Source organism: Vulpes lagopus, chromosome X (assembly GCF_018345385.1).
Source record: "Vulpes lagopus strain Blue_001 chromosome X, ASM1834538v1, whole genome shotgun sequence".
NCBI lineage: Eukaryota > Metazoa > Chordata > Mammalia > Carnivora > Canidae > Vulpes > Vulpes lagopus.
This window is the reverse complement of record NC_054848.1, coordinates 54,049,885-54,071,157: the sequence shown is the minus strand read 5'-3', so window position 1 is coordinate 54,071,157 and position 21,273 is coordinate 54,049,885. Positions and strand designations below refer to the sequence as shown.

The 21,273-nt window shown below is 47.5% G+C and overlaps 2 protein-coding genes across 5 annotated transcripts in view; one reads left to right on the top strand and one right to left on the bottom strand.

Annotated features, from left to right (window-relative positions):
• The first annotated feature begins 819 nt into the window (after positions 1-819).
• AWAT2 (acyl-CoA wax alcohol acyltransferase 2) lies at positions 820-15,825 on the top strand. Its single transcript, XM_041740129.1, has 7 exons — positions 820-904; positions 13,283-13,393; positions 13,767-13,837; positions 14,088-14,292; positions 14,522-14,696; positions 15,251-15,450; positions 15,671-15,825. Exons 1-7 carry the CDS (start codon positions 820-822, stop codon positions 15,823-15,825), a joined length of 1,002 nt encoding a protein of 333 aa, XP_041596063.1.
• Positions 15,826-17,082: 1,257 nt separating this feature from the next.
• EDA (ectodysplasin A) overlaps positions 17,083-21,273 on the bottom strand; it is a 435,889-nt gene continuing 431,698 nt past the window's right edge. For all 4 annotated transcript variants that reach the window (XM_041741022.1, XM_041741023.1, XM_041741020.1 and 1 more), the window contains exon 8: positions 17,083-21,110. In XM_041741022.1, the coding sequence (XP_041596956.1) occupies positions 20,859-21,110 (252 nt within the window). In that variant the 3' untranslated portion in view covers positions 17,083-20,858. The remainder of the gene's footprint in view (positions 21,111-21,273) is intronic.

Below are 21,273 nucleotides of genomic sequence, written 5' to 3'. Positions count from 1 at the left end.
GTTCAGTGTACATTTGCTGAGCTATGACAAATGAGTTTTTGACCTGCGTAACTCAAAGCTCTATCAAGATAGAGAACATCATTTCCATCCCCCAAATTTTCACCACACCCCTTCCTAGCAGAGGCAACCACTGCTCTCTGATTTTTTCACTATAGATTAGCTTTTGCCTGTTCTGGAATTTCATGTACACAGAATAATTTGATCTATACTTAGATTTATTTATTCATTCAACAACAAAAAATTATGTTCATAAACCTACATCTGATGTCTGTTCACGGGGAGTAGTAAGTTCTCCGGGACTGAGCAAGTGACGAAAGGTATTTCTACACACAACCTATGACCTCCTCTATCCTCCCCCTGCAAGTGCATTGTCCCTTAGAGACCATACACACAGAAACAGACGTGGTGGCCACCCGGTGGTGGTAGGGTGCACACCTTGCTGCCTGCCTGTCCCCTCTTCCACCCTGGCTCTGGAGGCCTCACATCAGCCCCAAGCCCCCCCTCCCCCACTCACTTCCCACACCAGAGCTTCATCCGTGTTTCTCTACGCAGGTGTGCCAAGGGGTGTCACAATCTCAGCCTAGGCTGTGCCTAAGTGGGTAAAAGTGCAAGTGGGTAGACAGCTGGAAGTAGCTGGGCAAGCAGAGGCAACATGTGTCCCTGCTGTCATGTGCAGGGGTTGGGGTGGGGTGGGGGTGGAGTCTAGCTGGAGGCTGGAGAAGAAAGCATGAAGAGAGGAACCCTCGAAGGCTCCTAAGCAATAGGAGCTGGGAAGCCAAGGAACAGCACTTACCTGGAGCCCCTGAGACCCTAAGCATGATGCCTTTGCCTTCCAAGAAGGACCTTAAGACTGCCATGGAGGTTTTTGCTGTGTTCCAGTGGGCCCTAAGTGCCTTTATTATTGGTGAGTCTTCAGCCTTCTGTAGGGTGACCAACTGCCCTGGTATGCCTGGGACGGAGGAGTTTTAGGGTTTAACAGGGTTTTGAATGCCAAAACCTGGGTTGTTCCAGGCAGATTTGGATGACTGGTCACTTTTGCCTCTCACCTGACTTTCCTAGGCATGGTACTCCTGGAATCTCTGAGTGTACATGATGACATGTGTATGTATACGGGTGTGTGCCTATGCAGGGGTGCATATGCGTGTGTGCAAGTGAGCCTTGATGCAGATGTGTGTGCTGAGCCCTCCTGGGTCTACACGGGGGCATGCAGGGTATGTTTTGGGAAGGTGGGGAGCAGTTCCATTGAAGCTACCCAAGGAAAAGGACTTAGTTACAACCTCATGCCCTTGAACAGAGCATCTGAGGGGCCAGATGGAGCCTCTGAAAGCCTCTTGCCCAGAGCAATTCATCCATTTATTCAACCAATTCCCCTTACCGTCTACACCACAAAGACTATGTGAAAGTTACATATAGGCTGGCCACTATAGCACTATAGCACTATAGCACTAGCCACTATAGCACTATAGCACTATAGCACTAGGTGCTAAAGCAAAGCAGCCCTGTGTGTGTGTTTTGGGGGGGAGAACTGGAAAAAAATTCTTTTGACAGGGGGATCTAGGTGAGTACTAGAGGAGGCAAGGGTATGAACCAAATTACCTTATCAGATATCTAGGAAGGAAGAATGCAGGTAGGCCTTAGGAATCTGGGGCTTGCCAGTGAATAGGAGGAGTGGGCTAGAGGACAGTGAATGGGAGGCTCAGAGGCCTGCCTGGAGTGGGCACCAGCATCCTTCTGTGCTGAAAAAGAGCTATGTTACCCTAGGAATGATTAGCAATAAGAGCTAAAAGAGGCCAGCAGAAAGGAATTCATATGTATTAGGTATTTTGTATCAGATATTTTCACATCTACTATTTCATTATAGCCTCCTGCCAGCCTTATGAGGTAGAAGCTATCATTATGCATAATGATATTTACTAATAGCTACACACACATAATGAGTGCTAACATTCATGATATTAGCTAACATTAATTGCACCCTTTTTTTTGGGGTGTGTGTCAGACACTGTTCTGAACTAATGACCCCCATTGTACGGATGAGGACACTGAGGTGCATGTAGTCTAAGTGGTCTGTCCGAGATCACACAGCTTAGGAAGCAGAGGAGCTGGCCTGGGAGTTGAGCCCATGAAGGCCTGATTCCAGGCCATGAGGTCTTTTCCCTACCTCTTACATCAACTCATTCACTGCTGATCTGGGAGGTTTGGTCTGGGCATGTTCCTAGAGCATATGCTAGGCCAGAGTGTGCTCTAATTCATAATTGCCGCATTTTAAATTTCTGTTAACTGCCCATTCATGATTTTTGCCTGTTTTTTGCCTTTTGAATGAGTTGACTCTTGCAGGGCACATAGGAAATAGGTGAAGAAGGAGGAGTGTTCGGGGCAGAGAATGGGTAGCATGCGACAAGGGTAGGATGAGGGAGATCATAAAGCATTCAAGGAGCCGCCAGTAGTTAAATAGAATGAGGAGTGACGGGCACAGAATTGATGCTCAATAAATAACAAGTAAATGGATGGGAGACAAGAAAGAGGATGCTGGAGAAGCAGTCTGGGGACCATTGTGCAGGGCACTGTAAAGTAAGAAAAGAGTTTGGATTTTTTTCCTGAGGGCCATGTGGAGGCATGATAGGGTTTGGGACAGGGCAACAGCATCAGATTTGTATTTTTAAGGAATGACTTTGTGGCTCAGTTAGTTAAGTGTCTGCTTTCGGCTCAGGTCATGATCCCTGGGTCCTAGGATTGAGCCCCGAGTCAGGCTCCCGGCTCAATGGGTAGTCTGCTTCTCCCCCTCCCTCTGCCCCTTTACCTGCTCTCTTTGCTCTGTCAAATAAATAAAATATTTTTAAAAAGATTTGCATTTTCAAGAGATCACTCTTGCTCTGTATAGAGAATCAGTTATGGGAAGAGGCTGTTGCAATCATCTGGGTGAGAAATGTGGTGATTAGGAGCAGACTGGTAGCAATCAGGATGAAGACAAGAGGGAGGGAAAGGAGAGTTTACGGAATTAGAATAGAATTAACATGGCTTGGTGATGAGGACATATGAGAGAGAAACAGGAGAGGCAAAACTGAGGGCTTAGGGCCCAGTGTGAGCTGGCAGAGGGGCAGGTGGAGCAGAGGAGGCAGAAGGAGGAGGGTGGCCAAAAGGAACATGAGTACAGGGAGAAAACAGTCTCAGGAAGCTCTTGTAAGGGTCTGACTGTGGGGTGTACAGACAGGGAGTACAGAGCAGCCAGAAGGGCTCTAGGCTGGCGCTTCAGGAGATGGGGTTTCCGCTGCTCCTCCTCCCCTTGCCAGCTCACATGGGGCACATGGCCCCTTGGAGCCTTCCAAACCCTTCACCCTGTGCATGGAATCATGTCTTTGGACCCTAAGGGCCTTGAGAAAAGACCCTCATGGTAAGGCAGATGTTGGTAGTGTGAGTTCCACTTGGCAGAAGTCCGGTGACTTGTCTGAGATCACACTCATGGTAAATGGCAGATCAGGATGCATCTCACTGCCCAGGTGCTCTGCCTGAGGACATGTCACCTCACAAGATGTCCCCAACACTGTCTGAGTTGAGGAAAGCCTCATGGAAACAGAAAGGTCTCGTTTGGCCTAGACTTACGCCTCTCTAGATTTGTTGAAAAAGTCGAATAGTCCTTTTTTAAATAAAGATTTTGTTTATTTATTTGACAGAGAGCAAGCACACAAGCAGGGGGAGCAGCAGCCAGTGGGAAAAGGAGAAGCAGGCTCCCCATCAAGCAGGGCTTGATTCCAGGACCATGGGATCACAACCCAAGCCAAAAGCAGATGTGTAACTGATAAGCCACTCAGGCACCCTTGAATAGTCTTTTTTGTTGGTTTGTTTGTTTTTGTATATTTTTTATTGGAGTTCGATTTGCCAACATATAGCATAACATCCAGTGCTCATCCCATCAAGTGCCCTCCTCAGTGCCCATCACCCAGTCACCCCCACCCCCCGCCCACCTCCCCTTCTACCACCCCTAGTTCATTTCTCAGAGTTAGGAGTCTTCATGTTCTGTCACCCTCACTGATATTTCCCACTCTTTTTCTCTCCTTTCCCCTTTATTCCCTTTCACTATTTTTTATGTTCCCCAAATGAATGAGACCTTATAATGTTTGTCCTTCTCCGATTGACTTACTTCACTCAGCATAATACCCTCTTGTTCTATCCAGGTTGAAGCAAATGGTGGGTATTTGTCGTTTCTAATGGCTGAGTAATATTCCATTGTATACATAGACCACATCTTCTTTATCCATTCATCTTTCGATGGACACCGAGGCTCCTTCCACAGTTTGGCTATTGTGGACATTGCTGCTAGAAACATCGGGGTGCAGGTATCCCGGCGTTTCATTGCATCTGAATCTTTGGGGTAAATCCCCAACAGTGCAATTGCTGGGTCGTAGGGCAGGTCGATTTTTAACTCTTTGAGGAACCTCCACACAGTTTTCCAGAATGGCTGTACCAGTTCACATTCCCAGCAACAGTGCAAGAGGGTTCCCCTTTCTCCACATCCTCTCCAACATTTGTTTTTTCCTGTCTTGTTAATTTTCTTCATTCTCACTGGTGTGAGGTGGTATCTCATTGTGGTTTTTATTTGTATTTCCCTGATGGCCAGTGATGCGGAGCATTTTCTCATGTGCTTGTTGGCCAGTGTTTATGTCTTTTTTGGTGAAATTTCTGTTCATGTCTTTTGCCCATTTCATTTTGAATTGTTTCTTTGCTGTTGAGTTTAATAAGTTATTTATAGATCTTGGATACTAGCCCTTTATCTGATTTATCTGATTTATTTACAAATATCCTCTCCCACTCTGTAGCTTGTCTTTTAGTTTTGTTGACTTTTTCTTTTGCAGTGCAGAAGCTTTTTTTGAAAAAAGATTTTATTTATTTATTCACGAGAGACAGAGTGTGAGAGAGAGAGAGAGACAGAGACACAGGCAGAGGGAGAAGCAGGCTCCATGCAGGGAGCCTGATGTGGAACTCGATCCCGGGACTCCAGGATCACGCCCTGGGCCAAAAGCAGGGACTCAACCGCTGAGCCACCCAGGGATCCCCTGTGCAGAAGCTTTTTATCTTGATTAAGTCGCAATAATTCATTTTTGCTTTTGTTTCTCTTGCCTTCATGGATGTATCTTGCAAGAAGTTGCTATGGCCAAGTTCAAAAAGGGTGTTGCCTGTGTTCTCCTCTACGATTTTGATGGATTCTTGTCTCATGTTTAGATATTTCATCCATTTTGAGTTTATCTCTGTGTATGGTGCAAGAGAGTGGTCTAGTTTCATTCTTCTGCACGTGGCTGTCCAATTTTCCCAGCACCATTTATTGAAGAGACTGTCTTTCTTCCAGTGGATAGTCTTTCCTCCTTTATCAAATATTAGTTCACCATAGAGTTGAGAGCCCATGTCTGGGTTCTCTATTCCGTTCCACTGATCTATGTGTCTGTTTTTATGCCAGTACCACACTGTCTTGATGACCACAGCTTTGTAGTACAACCTGAAATCTGGCATTGTGATGCCCCCGGCTCTGGTTTTCTTTTTCAATATTCCCCTGGCTATTTGGGGTCCTTTCTGATTCCACACAAATCTTAAGATGACTTGTTCCAACTCTCTGAAGAAAGTCCATGGTATTTTGATAGGGATTGCATTAAACATGTAAATTGCCCTGGGTAACATTGACGTTTTCACAATATTAATTCTTCTAATCCATGAGCATGGAATATTTTTCCATCTCTTTGTGTCTTCCTCAATTTCTTTCAGAAGTGTCCTGTAGTTTTTAGGGTATAGATCCTTTACCTCTTTAGTGAGGTTTATTCCTAGGTATCTTATGCTTTTGGGTGCAATTTTATTTTATTTTATTTTATTTTTTATTTATTTATGATAGTCACAGAGAGAGAGAGAGGCAGAGACACAGGCGGAGGGAGAAGCAGGCTCCATGCACCGGGAGCCCGATATGGGACTCGATCCCGGGTCTCCAGGATCGCGCCCTGGGCCAAAGGCAGGCGCCAAACCGCTGCGCCACCCAGGGATCCCTGGGTGCAATTTTAAATGGGATTAACTCCTTCATTTCTCTTTCTTCAGTCTCATTGTTAGTGTCTAGAAATGCCACTGATTTCTGGGCATTGATTTTGTATCCTGCCACGCTACCAAATTGCTGTATGAGTTCTAGCAATCTTGGGGTGGAGTCTTTTAGGTCTTCTATGGACAGTATCATGCCATCTGCGAAGAGGGAGAGTTTGACTTCTTCTTTGCCTATTTGAATGCCTTATTTCTTTTTGTTGTCTGATTGCTGAGGCGAGGACTTCCAGTACTATGTTGAATAGCAGTGGTGAGAGTGGACATCCCTGTCGTGGTCCTGATCTTAGGGGAAAGGCTCCCAGTGTTTCCCCATTGAGAATGATATTTGCTGTGGGCTTTTCTCAAATGGCTTTTAAGATGCTAAGGAAAAGTTCCCTCTATCCCTACACTCTGAAGAGTTTTGATCAGGAATGGATGCTGTGTTTTGTCAAATGCTTTCTCTGCATCTATTGAGAGGGTCATATGGTTCCTGTTTTTTCTCTTGTTGATATGATCTATCACACTGATTGCTTTACGAGTGTTGAACCAGCCTTGCATCCCGGGGATAAATCCCACTTGGTCATGGTAAATAATCTTCTTAATGTACTGTTGGATCCTATTGGCTAGTATCTTGTTGAGAATTGTTGCATCTGTGTTCATCAGGGATATTGGTCTATAATTCTCCTTTTTGGTGGGGTCTTTGTCTGGTTTTGGAATTATGGTGATGCTGGCCTCATAGAACAAGTTTGGAAGTATTCCTTCCCTTTCTATCTTTTGGAACAGCTTTAGTAGAATAAGTATTGTTTCTTCTTTAAACTTTTGATAGAATTCCCCTGGGAAGCCATCTGGCCCTGGACTTTTGTGTCTTGGGAGGTTTTTGATTACTGCTTTAATTTCCTCCCTGGTTATTGACCTGTTCAGGTTTTCTAGTTCTTCCTGTTCCAGTGTTGGTAGTTTGTGTTTTTCCAGAAATGCATCCATTTCTTCTAGATTGCCTAATTTATTGGCATATAGCTGCTCATAATATGTTTTTAAAACCATTTGTATTTCTTTGGTATTGGTTGTGATCTCTCCTTTTTCATTCGTGATTTTATTAATTAGAGTCTATTCTTTTTTGTTTTTAATAAGGCTGGCTAATGGTTTATTAATTCTTTCAAAGAACTAACTCCTGGTTTTGTTGATCTGTTCCACAGTTCTTCTGGTCTCTATTTCATTCAGTTCTGCTCGAATCTTTATTAACTCTCTTCTGCTTGGTGTAGGTTTTACTCGCTGTTCCTTCTCCAGTTCTTTAGGTGCAAGGTCAGCTTGGGTATTCAAGTTTTTTCCAATTTTTTTGACGGATGTTTGTATTGCGATGCATTTCCCTCTTGGGACTGCTTTTGCTGTATCCCAAAGATTTTGAATGGTTGCATCTTCATTCTCTTTTGTTTCCTGAATCTTTTTAATTCTTCTCTAATTTCCTTGTTGACCCTTCCATCTTTTAGCAGGATGCTCTTTAACCTCCACGTGTTTGAAATTCTTCCAAATTTCTTCTTGTGATTGAGTTCAAGTTTCAAAGCATTATGGTCTGAAAATATGCAGGGGACAATCCCAATCTTTTGGTATCAGTTGAGACCTGATTTGTGACCCAATATGTGGTCTATTCTGGAGAAAGTTCCATGTGCACTTGAGAAGAATGTATATTCAGTTGCGTTTGGATGTAAAATTCTGTAAATATCTGTGAAATCCATCTGGTCCACGTATCAAAGCTCCTGTTTCTTTGGAAATGTTGTGTTTAGAATATCAGTCATTTGCAAAAAGCGCCGTGTTGTAGTCGCCCAGTCTCAGTGTATTATTATATAAGTATGTCTTTACTTTGGTTATTAATTGATTGATATACTTGGCAGCTCCCACATTTGGGGCATATTCATGATTGTTAGGTCCTCTTGTTGGATAGATCCATTAATTATGATATAGTGTCCGTCTTCATCTCTTACTACAGTCTTCGGGATAAACTTTATCTGATATGAGGATATCATATCATACCCCAGCTTTCTTTTGAGGACCATTTGAATGGTAAATGGTTCTCTGCCCTTTCCTTTTCTGGCTGTAGGTGTCCTTAGGTCTAAAATGAGTCTCTTGTAGACAGCAAATAGATGGGTCTTATTTTTTTTATCCAGTCTGAAATCCTGCGTCTTTTGATGGGATCATTAAGCCCATTCACGTTCAGAGTTACCATTGAAAGATATGAATTTAGTGTCATCATGATACCTATTCTGTCCCTGTTTTTGTGGATTATTTCTTTGGGCATCCTCTTTTTTTTTTACAGAGTCCCCCTTAATATTTCTTGCAGAGCTGGTTTGGTGGCAACATGTTTTTTCAGTTTCTGCCTATCTTGGAAGCTCTTTATCTCTCCTTCTATTCGGAATGAGAGCCTTGCTGGGTAAAGTATCCTTGGCTACATGTTCCTATCATTAGGACCCTGAATATATCCTGCCAGTCCTTTGTGGTCTGCCAGGTCTCTGTGGAGAGGTCTACTGTTAATCTAATATTTCTCACCATAGAAGTTAGTGATCTCTTGTCTCTCTGCTTTAAGGATTTTCTGTTTATCTTTGGAATGTGCAAGTTTCACTATTAAATCTAATATTTCTCACCATAGAAGTTAGTGATCTCTTGTCTCTCTGCTTTAAGGATTTTCTGTTTATCTTTGGAATGTGCAAGTTTCACTATTAAATGTTGAGGTGTTGAACGGTTTTTATTGATTTTGTGGGGACCTCTCTATCTCCTGGATCTGAATGCCTGTTCCCCTCCCCAAATTAGGGAAGTTCTCAGCTATGATTTGTTCAAATATGCTTTCTTGTCCTGTGTCCCTTTCAGTGCCCTCTGGAACCCTAATTAAATGTAGATGTTTACTTCTGAGGCTGTCATTTATTTCTCTTAACCTTTCCTCATGGTCTTTTAATTGTTTTTCTCTTTTTTCCTCAGCTTCCTTCCTTGCCATCAACTTGTCTTCTATGTTACTCACTCTTTCTTCTACCTCATTAACCCTCGTCGTTAGGACCTCCAGTTTGGATTGCATCTCATTTAATTGATTTTTAATTTCGGCCTGATCAGATCTAAATTCTGCAGTCATGAAGTCTCTTGAATCCTTTATGCTTTTTTCCAGAGCCACCAGTAGGTTTATAATTGTGCTTCTGAATTGGCTTTCTGACATCGAATTGTGATCCAAATTCTGGAAGTCTGTGGCAGAGAGTACTGTTTTTGATTCTTTCTTTTGTCATGAGTTCTTCTTTCTAGTCATTTTGCTCAGTGCAGAGTGACTAAAAATGAGTTGTAATGGAAAAAGGAAGAAAAAAAAAGAAAAAGAAAAACCAAACAAAAAAAACAAGCAGGGGTATTCTCTGGTTCTATATACTGTAAATCCCTTGACTTCTCCCGTAGCTTTCCAGCGCTACTCTGCCAAGAACTTGCTCTTCCCCTGTCCTTCCAGCTGGTCTTCTGGGGGAGGGGCCTGCTGTGCTGATTCTCAGGTGTGTGCACCTGAGCTGCCCTGCCCCCTGCCAGGTGCAGGGCTCAGTGGGAGCTGTTTACCTGGTGAGGCCCCTGTTCCCTGGCGGCCCCGCCCCTCCCAGGCACAGGGTGATACAAGGAGGAACAACCACAGTGGTGGTGGCCAGCTCTCCAGCCCTGGAGTCAGCTCCCTAAGTAACTACTGCAGTCTCCCAGTCTGCACTGGACTTGATGCTCCCAGGGCGGGGGGGGGGTGCCACTGATCTGCACAGCTTGGGGGTGCCTGGTGCCAGGAGCGTCCTCGCCGTCCTGTGCCCTCTGTGCCTCCACCTGGCCCGGGGGAGCACAGGATCCTGGTCTGTGTCCACTCAGAGTCCTGGGCTCCTGGCCTGTGCTGCTGGAATCGTGCTCCCGGTGCACGGCTACCCAAGGCAGCAAGGCTCAGCCCCCACTGCCCGCAGCCGCCGCCTGAGCTGCTCCCAAGGCCCCCCTGGGCGCCCGCTCCAGCCCTTTACCTCGCTCTCCCCCGGACGCACTTCCTCTGTTAGTGACCCGGGGAGACTGGAGGCTCCACTGCCCCTCCTGGGATCCTGTCCGAGTTCCCAGCTAAGCACCTTCCCTCCAGGAAGAAGCCGGTGCGGATTTTTAAAGTTCCCGCTTTTGGAGGGTGGGCTTTCCCCTCCGGGAGGCTCTCAGGCTCGGCTCTAGCCTGGCACCCCATAGGGGCCCCTCCCCCACTTTATTCTTTTTTATTTTTTTTCCGCCTTCCTACCTTGATAGAAGCAAAAACTCTTCTCTCTGTAGCGTTCCAGCTGTTCTCCCTTTAAATCTCAGGTCGAATTCATAGGTTTTCAGGGTGATTTGAAAGTTATCTAGGTAAGTTGGTGGGGACAGGTGACCTGGGGACCCTACTCCTCCGCCATCTTGCCCCGCCCCCCGCCCCTTGAATAGTCTTATAAGGAGCATATCAAAATCCTAAAACTGCTGGCCTTAGATCTCTTCCATAGAAGCAGCCACTTTCAACATTGTTAGCTCTTTCCTCTGGTGTTGATATCCTGTGTCTACATTTTACTACTTAACATTTCTAAAGATTACTATAGTATTTCTGACTTAATGGCTTTAGATGTCATCACCGACTTGCTAATACGGAAGATGAGATTTTGACTCTATACACTATTGCTAAATCTTTCCTCTTCCTCCATCATTTCAAGATGGTTATAGCACAGGTTGGGATTAAATGCCTGACTGTGACTAGGAATATCCATAGTGGAGCCATTTGGTGTACTGAGAGCGTATTTCCTTGCTGGTACAGCCTTTTGTTTTCCCTGGAACTCGTGGTCGCCTCATTTTTAAATTGTTTTATCTATTGGATGTCTCTTAGCTACACCAATTCATCTGCAAACTATCCACAGACATATTAATCTCTTAGTATTAGGAACCTATAGGTCCTCTCCCCTCCTGCACTATTTTCTGGAGGACATTGCTACTAGAGCCTGGCATCCTCCTGTTACACAATTAGGTCTTCTTTTTTTTTTTTTTTTTTTTTTTTACAATTAGGTCTTCTTACACACAGCTCTCACCTCCGGGGCCCTTGAAGCAACACAGGTGCACAATTTAAGAAGCTGTTCACTCTCCAGGTTGTGCAAGTGTTGGGTTAGTACTTGCTTGACCCTGAGAGTGTTTTCTTAAATGTTTTCCCATAGGCACCTTGCTTGCTTCACCATAGTGCTGGCCCTGGTTACTTCCTTCCTTCATTGGCTCCTCTCCCCCCATCCCATACCTTCCTCTGTCTTGGTTTACTTCCTTATCCTGATGGGGCACATCCTCCAGGAGTTTCCTGAGAAAGCGACACGGGAGACAAACCATCTGAGACTGGATGTCTGAGGTTGTCTTTATCCTACTTTCATGCTTGATTAATAATTTGGCTGCCATGTAGAGTGCCTTAGCTGTCCCTTGTATAAGCATCTGAGTCTAGTCTCTTTGGTTCAGTTTTTTCAGAGAGTGGTCTTCCCATTGTCCAGCTGTATAGGGGAAGGAGGTGCACCTGGAGCTCTGACTGCCTCTTTGATAGACTTTCAATTAAGCCCCGTGCCTCACACTGCTTCTTGTCACACCTGGTGGCTCCAGATTCCGAGTCTTTCCTAGATTCTCCAGCACAAGCAGGCTTGCTCTTGTAGCCATTCCCCTGGTGGGCAACCAGGTTTTAGTTTTCTCTGTTCAAAGCCAGTTACTCCCTCCTTCATCTACTTTCCAGCATGCAAACATTTCGTTGGTATCTCTTGTCCACTGTTGGTATCTCTCTAATTATTTTTTTCATTGAAGAGCTATAGATTTTAATATGTTATTTTTTTAAAAGATTTTATTGGGGCACCTGGGTGGCTGTGTGAGAGAGGAACGCCTAGGTGGCCCAGTGGTTGAGCACCTGCCTTTGGCTCAGGTCGTGATCCCAGGGTCCTGGGATCAAGTCCTGCATCAGGCTCCCCGCAGGGAGCCTATTTCTTTCTCTGCCTATGTCTCTTCCCCTCTTTCTGTGTCTCTCATGGATAAATAAATAGTCTTTTAAAAAATAAAAAAAGATTTTATTTATTTGAGAGCAAGAGAAAGAGCATGAGCATGAGTAGGGGGAAGAGCATAGGGAGAGGGAGAAGCAGGCTCCTCACTGAGCAGGGAGTCCAATGTTGGGCTCGATCCCTGGACCCTGGGATCATGACTTGAGTTGAAGGCAGATGCCTAACCGACTGAGCCATCCAGGTGCCCCTTAAAATGTTCTTATGGTAATTTTCATGAGGCCTTGGCAAGGAGTCAAGATGAAAACTTTGTTCCATCTGCCATGCTCAATTAGAAGTGTGTTCTGTCTTTTCTAGCCTTTACTTTTACCCACTTTCTCTCACAGTCTTTTTTTAAAAAAGATTTTATTTATTTATTCACGAGAGACACACAGAGAAAGGCAGAGACATAGGCAGAGGGAGAAACAGGCTCCCTGTGGGGAGCCTGACGCAGGATTTGATCCCAGGACCCCGGGATCACGACCTGAGCCAAAGGTGGGTGCTCAACCACTGGGCCACCTAGGCGTTCCTCTCTCACACGGTCTTAATCACAGCTCTTCTAAAACCGAGTTCCGTAATAACTCTGATTGTGGCTCCCTAGGACTCATCTCCATTAAGTCCATCCTAACTACTCTACCCTACAATGCTCCTCTCTTACTGGGGCTTGACACAGCCCAGTACCTTATTCTGTCCCAGCTTACATCATCCTTTGTTTCTCATTTGCCAACTTGTGTGCTCCCAGCCTGGCTGAAGTTGGGTACTCTCTCTGGTATTCCCTCCACTGATGCCTCACAGTGAAGATCTGGACAGGAAAATGTGAGCTGGAGAAAAGCTGTTCCTGGCTCTGTCTTGCCAGGACTCCCAACCTCCAACAGCCAGATCAGAGTGACCCATCATTGGCTCCTTGCCATTGAACACAGCCCAGAGCAGTGTTTGAGCAGGTCCTGGGGAGTAGAGGGCTTGCTGCATGGTGCACAGCTTGAGAGGAAAACATCTTGCTTTCCAGATCAGAAACAAGTTCCCAAGGACAGAGAGGAGATGGAGTAGGGGATGTGGGCATGCATACCACGTGCTAGGGTGAGGAAGTGAGAGTGTTAAGTGAGCATGGGTGAGAGTGTGTACAACCTTGGGGTGGAGAGACCCCAGAGGGAGGACAAATGTGCTTACAAGTCATTAACTCTGAGCTGGCCTCCCTCCAGTAATCACCGTAATCTTTGTCAACCTCTACCTGGTGGTGTTCACCCCATACTGGCCTGTCACTGTGCTCATTCTCACCTGGCTGGCTTTTGACTGGAAGACCCCTGAGCGAGGTAAGGGCCCCTCTGAGGCTGGGTTGCCAGCCATCACATGCTCTTTTCTTATAGTCCTGAGAGGCTCTGGCCAATTCCCAGGCAGATTTTTAATCTGTTCCTCCCTGGGTTAGAGAAGCTGAGGGAAGGGGCCTTTTCCAAATGCCAGGAAGGCCCAGATCAGAACTAGAGTGGGTTAGGGGAAAAGCAGCTAGTAAGGCAGAAAGCTAGGCCCATCCTAAATTGGCCCTGATGTGACATAGCTCATCCTGGTTGCCAGTTACAAGGCCAGGAGACAGCAGGGGGTGAGGAGCCACCCTGTGGCTGGCCCAAAGGGGGTCTGAAGAAGACAACGGGGGTGGGCAAAACCTGGCTACGTTGGCTCTGTATTCAGGTGGCCGCCGGCTTGCCTGTGTGAGGAATTGGTGCATGTGGAAACAGTATTGTGATTACTTTCCCCTCAAGGTAAGTAGCCCTAGGTCCCCACTTGGGTCCTGGGCCCAGCCCCAACTCCAACTCCAATGCCAGCAGTTGGGCCAGGGTGGAGGTTGGGGGCATCATTTCCATTGAGACCCATGTGACTGATGCCCCCTGGAGCTGTGTGTTACCCAATCCACATGGCTGGACATGGCAGCCCTTTCCCTTCCAGGTCTCTGGCCAGAAGAGGAGTACTCTTCCTTGGCTATCCCCCTTCTGACTCCACTCTCCTCCACAGCTTTTGAAGACTCATGATATCTCCCCCAGCCACAACTACATCCTTGCGTGCCACCCTCACGGGCTCTTGTCCCACTCATGCTTTGGCCACTTTGCCACGGACACCTCAGGCTTCTCCAAGATCTTTCCTGGTATCACCCCTTATATTCTCACACTGGGAGCTTTTTTCTGGGTGCCGTTGCTCAGAGAGTATGTCATGTCTTCAGGTGAGTTAGTTCCTAGGACATGAGGACAAAGGAAACATGGCTCCCTGAGGGAAAAGTGTTGGGGGAATGGGTGAGAGCAAGGCCAACTTGGTGGTCCTTTCTGGTCTTAAAAGGCTACCTTAGGCTCACCTGCCTGACATGAGGCTCTCCCATCCTTTGAAGAGATAGGGAGGAAAGTAAAGAGGCTTGGGTAATGGCCAATGAGCTTTTGGTGTTTTCTGCTCACCAGGGGCCTGCTCTGTGAGCCGAGCCTCCATGGACTTTCTGCTCACACATAAAGGCACAGGCAACATGCTGATTGTGGTGGTTGGTGGCCTGGCTGAATGCAGATACAGCCTGCCAGGCTCTACCACCCTGGTCTTGAAGAATCGGACTGGCTTTGTACGCATGGCCCTTCAGCATGGGTAAGGAGAGCTCTGGTCCAGAATGGGGAGAGGGGTTCCAAAAGCCCATCACATAAGGAGTAAGGGGTTTTGAAGAAATGATATCTAGAATTGGGGGCTAGAAAGCTGCTTTTGTGTTGGAGGAAAGCCTGGATGGGGTCCTAGAGGCATTTCTGCTTATGAGACAGGGCTAGAGGGCTAGCCCTCAGCTCTTCTCCCTCATGCTAGCCTCTCATCTGGGCTGGTCCCTCCATCAAAGGTGACTGGCTGCAAGCTCATGTCAGGGAGAACCAAAATTACTGTGTGGGTTAAAGGGGAGAAAGTGAAATGAAATGGCCCTTGAGTCTTCTCTTCCAGTATTTCAGACCCGTGGGTTCGCAGGAGGGTCTGGGACTCTCTTCCTTTAGCTTGTTGCTACTTCACCCCCACAAGCAGCCTGGGGTAGACAACAGGGTCCTCAACTTCATCTGGACCTAGGCCCAGCTAAGTCATGGGCTGAGAAGCCTATGGGCAGACCCACCCAGGGACCGCTGGTAGTCAGAGTGGCTATCAAAGGATATGTTTTTCCTCTGCAGAGTGCCTCTAATTCCTGCCTATGCTTTTGGGGAGACAGACCTCTACAATCAGCACATTTTCACTCCAGGGGGCTTGGTGAATTGCTTCCAGAAGTGGGTGCAGCGTATGGTACACATCTACCCTTGTGCTTTCTATGGGCGTGGCTTCACGGAGAACTCCTGGGGCTTACTGCCCTATGCTCGTCCTGTAACCACTGTTGGTGAGTGAACCCTTCCACTGGCAGCCACGTCTAGGATACAGGATCCAGTTCTGAGGCTGCACCTTGGCTCTGGCTGTGTCCAGAGGCGGAGAGGCTGGCTAGGATGAGGGGCATGGTGAGGGGAAGGATGGGGAGAATCTGGGCTTGAGGGCTGAGGCCTAGTCCAGGAAGTGAGCTGTTCTGATGCTTTTCCCTTTTCCCTCTCTGTCTCCTCTGGCAGTTGGGAAGCCTCTACCATTGCCCAAGATTGAGAACCCGAGCCAGGAGACTGTGGCTAAATACCATATGCTCTATATCGATGCCCTACGCAAACTGTATGACCAGCATAAGGCCAAGTTTGGCATCTCGGAGACCCAGGAACTGGTGATAGTTTGACAGACATCGCCAGCAGCTTCTCAGCAGCCTGGCTGGAAGGCACAGAACCTGTGAAATGGGAGGACAAAAGTCACCTCTGAGCCTCCTGGTCCTGATTTGGCCAGTCCTCAGTATGAGGAGAGGCTGTCCATTTGGCTGTTCTCTAGACCCCTCTTCTTCCTTCATCTCTCTCCTGCTTCCAGCTCTTCTCTGCTTTTACCTTGGGGCTGCAAGAGAAGTAGACCCAAAAGGCAGGAAAAGCCCTAGGCGAGAGTTATCCTGAAGTCTCCCTCACCTATGACCACTCAGCACCACTCAGCAGCAATGCTGAGGAAAACAATGGACAGAATAAAAAGCTTCTCTTCGGATACTGCTTGTGGTACAGCTCATGTTTTAAGGGCCCAGTATCCGTGTTCATGGCTCTGCTTCTCTACTCTCAAGCAGCCCCATCTTTTGGCATCAAGGCTACCATAGGACTGGGTGCCTTGAGATCCAGCACACTTGGGGCTCAGGCTCTTGGGGCTTCAAGCCCTGTGACATGGAGCAATCTGTCATCTCTTAGCCTGAGCTTCCTCCCCTATAAAACAGGACCAAGGATTCCTCCCCTGCTTACCTCAGAGGCTACCAGGAAGATTGATTGTACTGAATGTGATTGACCTTTGTAAGTTGGACAGCTACCCTACAATTATTCTCCTCTGATCATTTTGCCCATTTCCTATCCTTGAGCAACCTCTGCCCTAAATTTCATGGCATCTCTGTGTTTAAAAGAAAGCTTACAGCATAATATCTTGTCAACAGCCTTTTGAATGTTCAAGTAGCCTTTCTATAGTTGGGTGACCTTGGGTTAGCTAACTTGAACTCCTTGAGCACTGTCTCCTCATCTGCAAAGTGGAAGGATACATCATGGGGGAGCTGGAGGCTGGGTCTCCCCAAGCTGTTCTGGGCTCAGGCCTGGAATGTCTGTTACAGATGATGCCACAGTATCAGGCTGAGGGGACTTCCATGCTGTGTCTCTGGCTCAGGACAATGATTCTTTTTTGCGGACCTCTAGAGCTTACTGGACAGGCAGTTACAGGAAAAGACCTAAGGTATGGGGATGGGGGTGTGTGTGGTCTGGGACACAGAGAGTATGTAATATGTTCTGACAGGATCTTCAGACCTCCTTCCTTCAGTTGTGCTCTCTGAAGTGGGTGCCTTGGTCCTTCCCCTAGCTCATGTGTGGCAATGCTTGCAAAGAAGCACCTGGCATATAGGGCATATTTAAGTCCATTTCAAGAACAAGGGGGGAAAAAGCTTTATTTGCAAAGAACAAACCATTAATTTACACAAACTTACATCCCAGTTTATATACATTATATATAGTTTATATACATAGTATCTCACACTGGATGATGACCCCCCCCCCAAGCAGCACTGGGCCTACTCCAGGCCATTCTCACCACAAAGCTCACCCCCTCACCCTAGGTGGAAGTATTTTGGATCAAGAAATGACACACCCCAAGTCCTTTTGGAGAAAGCCCTGACAGGAATCAAAAGAAACGATAGGTTCCTTCTTTGTGCTCACATGGCCTAGGGGAGCCTCTGGGCAGGGAAGGGAGGCTGAGGCAATGCCATGGGAGCCTCAGAACTTCCTGGTATTGGGCCAGCCCAGAGCCTTCCAGTCCAGAGACCGGAGCAGGGAGAATGTCTCGGGGATAAGAGTTCTGGTGGCAGCTGCAGCTGCTCTTTTCCCTGCCTTGCCAGGCTCCTGAAAGGGAGTGCTTCTAGCCTTGAGTCTCTGGGCAGAAGAAAGGAGGGGTCCCTGTGGGACAGAGACTGCTCCACCCCCTCACTCCTTTGAGTCTGTAGGTCACGGCTTGTTCACTTTGGACAGGTCACCTTCCATCTCTGGGCCTCTGGTTCTTGCTCTAAATTTCTCTGAAATCTATCTGCATCCACTGGAAGTTACATGAAACACACATACTCACACATGGATCAAAGTCTTTGTTCCTGGCCCTTTCCTGCTTAGCAAAAGAAATTTGGCTCAGGACGGATGCAGGGGAACAGAAGGCAAAGACTACATTTCCCAAGAAACCAGTGGCCAAGCAGCCCCCAATGGGGGCTGAAGCCCAAGCAGCTGGCAAAGGCCTCCGCCATGCAATTCTCCTTCAAACCTCTGCCATCTGCTTGCTCACAAATGTCCTCATTCCCATTCTCTATGCTAGCCTTGGCCCTCTGGTGAACTCAGGTCAGCGCAATTCCAGACTGTAAATCTATTTCCACATCCTCTTACTAGTAAATTGCTTCACCACTTTGCCAATGACTTCACTGCAACAGGGCTCCCCAGCTGTCTATTGCTTCCTTCATCACCTTCCCCCCCTCTAGTTCCTTTTGAGGATTCATAATGGCTAAAGGGTCCTGTGCAAATTCTTTTTGTTCCCTGTGCAAATTCTATTCCCACTATGATCCCCTCCATGCCTGGACAACAGGGTGGGTGTCAGACTGTTCCTTAGGGGTACAATTAAGAAGCCTTTTCCTTCCCTCTCCTCACACACATTTGGCTTTAGAGCCAGTCCTCTCTCAGGTCTTTCCTCCATTAGGAGACATCCTGGGGGTACAACGCTCTCTGTGGTATGGGAGAAAGGGCTAAGGAGTCCCTTAGTAGCTGTGGGAAGTGGACTAGCTCCCATAACTGTCTGTAGGGGAACCAGTGGACAACTTTGCCTGTGGCAGGGGTTTCCGTACATGATGGGTGGTTGGGTCATTCATTGGGTGGGTGGAAGACCATAAGGGGTACAGTTCTGTGGGTACTGGAGGCCTGCTGCTTAGACATGGTGCCAAGACAATTCTTCTGACCAAAAGAGCTCTAAGGCTGATGTGTGTTTCCCAAAGAAATGTCCTACTCTTTTGCCACAAAGCCCCTGGCAGCTAAAAGAACATCAAGGAATTACCATCAAGAAATGTAAATGAGCATTTCTGCATTTGTCTCTGGGACACTGAAGAATTTTGGGTCCTTATTCCCATTTTTATTGGTTCTCTCTAGACCACAAATTCAACTCAATGCTGCAGCATAATGGCATAGCTTTGGAGTTAGACCTGCCAGGTCTGAGGCTTAAACTGGTTAAGATCCTGGTCAAAGCACTTCACCTCTGAGAGCCTTGTCTAAACAATGGGATTCATCATATTCTCAAAGGAGATAATGAGAGAGAAAGTACTTTCCAAATTTGAAGGAGAGGTTCCCTTCAGTTTTTGCTACAACTGAGGACTGCCTAAGGCACTTTACAGGAGCCTGGGCCAGACACATGCCTAAAGTCCACCCCAAATTGGTTTGCAAGGTTGTCATTAGCAACCAGGCAACGGAGGCATAGCCCACCACCTTGGGCCCTGACCTGTGAAGGGCTGAGCATTACAATTGTTCGGAAAGGGAAGGCACAGTGGAGAAATGAGTACCTGTTCTTGGTGGATTTTAGCTGCCTGAAGGGACTTTTGCCCATCCCCTCAAAGGTAACTTGTTTTGGGAGCTAAAGTAGCACACTGTACAAGATTGGCCTGTCCCAGCTTTGGGCTAGACCCATCATCCAGAAACCAGGCTGGCCCCAGGCAGTTAGATATAAGGCCCTTGAGTGGTCCCATTATATGATCCAGTGGGGAAGCTGGGGTCAGGGGGTGGGGAGGTGTCTTTGGATCTGACTACAGGGCAGAGCCTTGCCCAATGCTTAGATGCTGGCTTCTCTTGAGCCTAGAATCAGACCATCAACACTGGAATCTTTGGTGACTCTGCTGTGGCTTTCTGAAGCCAGAGTGAAGCAAGGTGGATCAGTAGGGCATCAGCTGCCCTACTGGGTAGGGACTAGGCTAATGGCCACTGGGTCACAGCAAACTCAAAAAACAAACAAGACCCCACTGTCCTATCTCACTTCTTGCCCTTTTGAGGTCAGGCAGAAAAGTTCTGCCTTGCTGATGCCTAGGAGGAGCAGGCTAGGGGTTGTGAATTTTCTTAGGTTATCATAGAAGCTGCCTAGATATTCGAATTTGAAGGGACTCCCAGAGGTCATCCAGTCCAACCCTTTGTCCCCAGACACAAGTTGACTAGATGAATATTTGCATTGCTTAATAAACAGAAAAGTCTCGTTGTGCCCAGGTCATTGAAAGAGTATCCCAGACTCACATAAGCACAAGTCCCAGGTGAGGCACCTGTCTTAGACAGAGGTAGGCTCTGTGGAGAAAGAAGACAGGAGTTCTGGTCAGGCTGGGAAAGGGGGCGATCAGGAGGGGACCCAGAGATTTTTCTGAGCATGGAACGTGGCTGTAAACAAAGTGAAAGACGTGTGGCCCCAAATTTGCCCTCAGGTTCTTGTGCAGGAGGGTTTGTGGCCATTCCCTGCAACTGCTTGGAGAAGAGCAAACCTCCTTGTCCCCAAAGCCCGGCAAGCTGCCAAGTGGCTCTCAGCCTGAGTAGGAAGAGCTCTCCGACCCTCTGACCCTCCAGCAGGGCCACCTTGTGGATCAGCAAGGCTTCCACTTCCCAGGATGCCTGCTTGGCAGGTTTTTCCCTAGGTCTCTGCTGCAAGTGTTTACCTTTCCCCTCCCTGCCCCTCTGCTTTGGCTTCAACACTCTCCTTCCCCCCAACTCTTGACCCTAGCCCTACCCAAGAGAGGAACAACAGCCACTTAGGATCAGAGGCTTGCCCCCACAGTCTGGAGTACACCTTTGCTTTCTCTTGCCTGCTGCCCTGGAACCCCATTTTAGTGCAAGAAACTGTAACTCTTGACCACAGGGACCTGGAGGTTGAAGAGTCATGCCATAATCCAGTTGACATGGAGCAGAGGAAGAGGGTCCTGCTTCCTGCAAGCCCTGGGCCCCATCAACCATCCTGTTAATCCAAGGTCTTTCTGAAAAGTTAATCAGGCCTTGTCATCCTGGAGTCACTGGGGAATAAATAGCACTGGGGTATTGATCTCTGTGGCTGCAACACCCACATACCTCACTCCACAGCAGCACTGTGAGGTTCTGGGAGTCCTGGCTCCCAAACCTGGGACAGGGGCATGGGCAGGGGCAGAAAACAGGAGGGAGTCTAGGATGCTGGGGCCTCACCCAGCCTGATGGCCCCAAAGAAGGTGGTGTGCTTGCTCATATTGATAGAGATGTCGGCGTGCACCATCTTTACTGCAATCTTCTGCCGGGCTTTGAGGAGGCAGACGCCTGCAGTATAACAAGTATTGTAGTTGGTCTTGCCGGTCTCAATGCTGCGGGTACACTGCAGGAAGGGCTTCTCATCCACCACCACCTCATAGCTGGCAAAGTCAGTGAAGTTGATGTAGTATACCTGGGTGAGAGGCAACAAGAAGGGATGGGGGGAGGGGAAGCAGAGGGTGGGGCCCTTCCTTGCAACAAACAGACAGGACCAGCTCAGACTCAGCTGAGCTGCCTCCTGGCAGAGCACAGCACACTGTGTGTGTATGGGGGGCGGTGCCAGTGCCACCTGAGGG

Bases quoted from the DNA above. Each gene is read 5' to 3' on its own strand.
- AWAT2 (XM_041740129.1), top strand. From the start codon at position 820: ATGCCTTTGCCTTCCAAGAAGGACCTTAAGACTGCCATGGAGGTTTTT. The intron at 905-13,282 runs GTGAGTCTTCAG...GCCTCCCTCCAG, and splicing joins CCTAAGTGCCTTTATTATTG to TAATCACCGTAATCTTTGTC. The intron at 14,697-15,250 runs GTAAGGAGAGCT...TTTCCTCTGCAG, and splicing joins CGCATGGCCCTTCAGCATGG to AGTGCCTCTAATTCCTGCCT.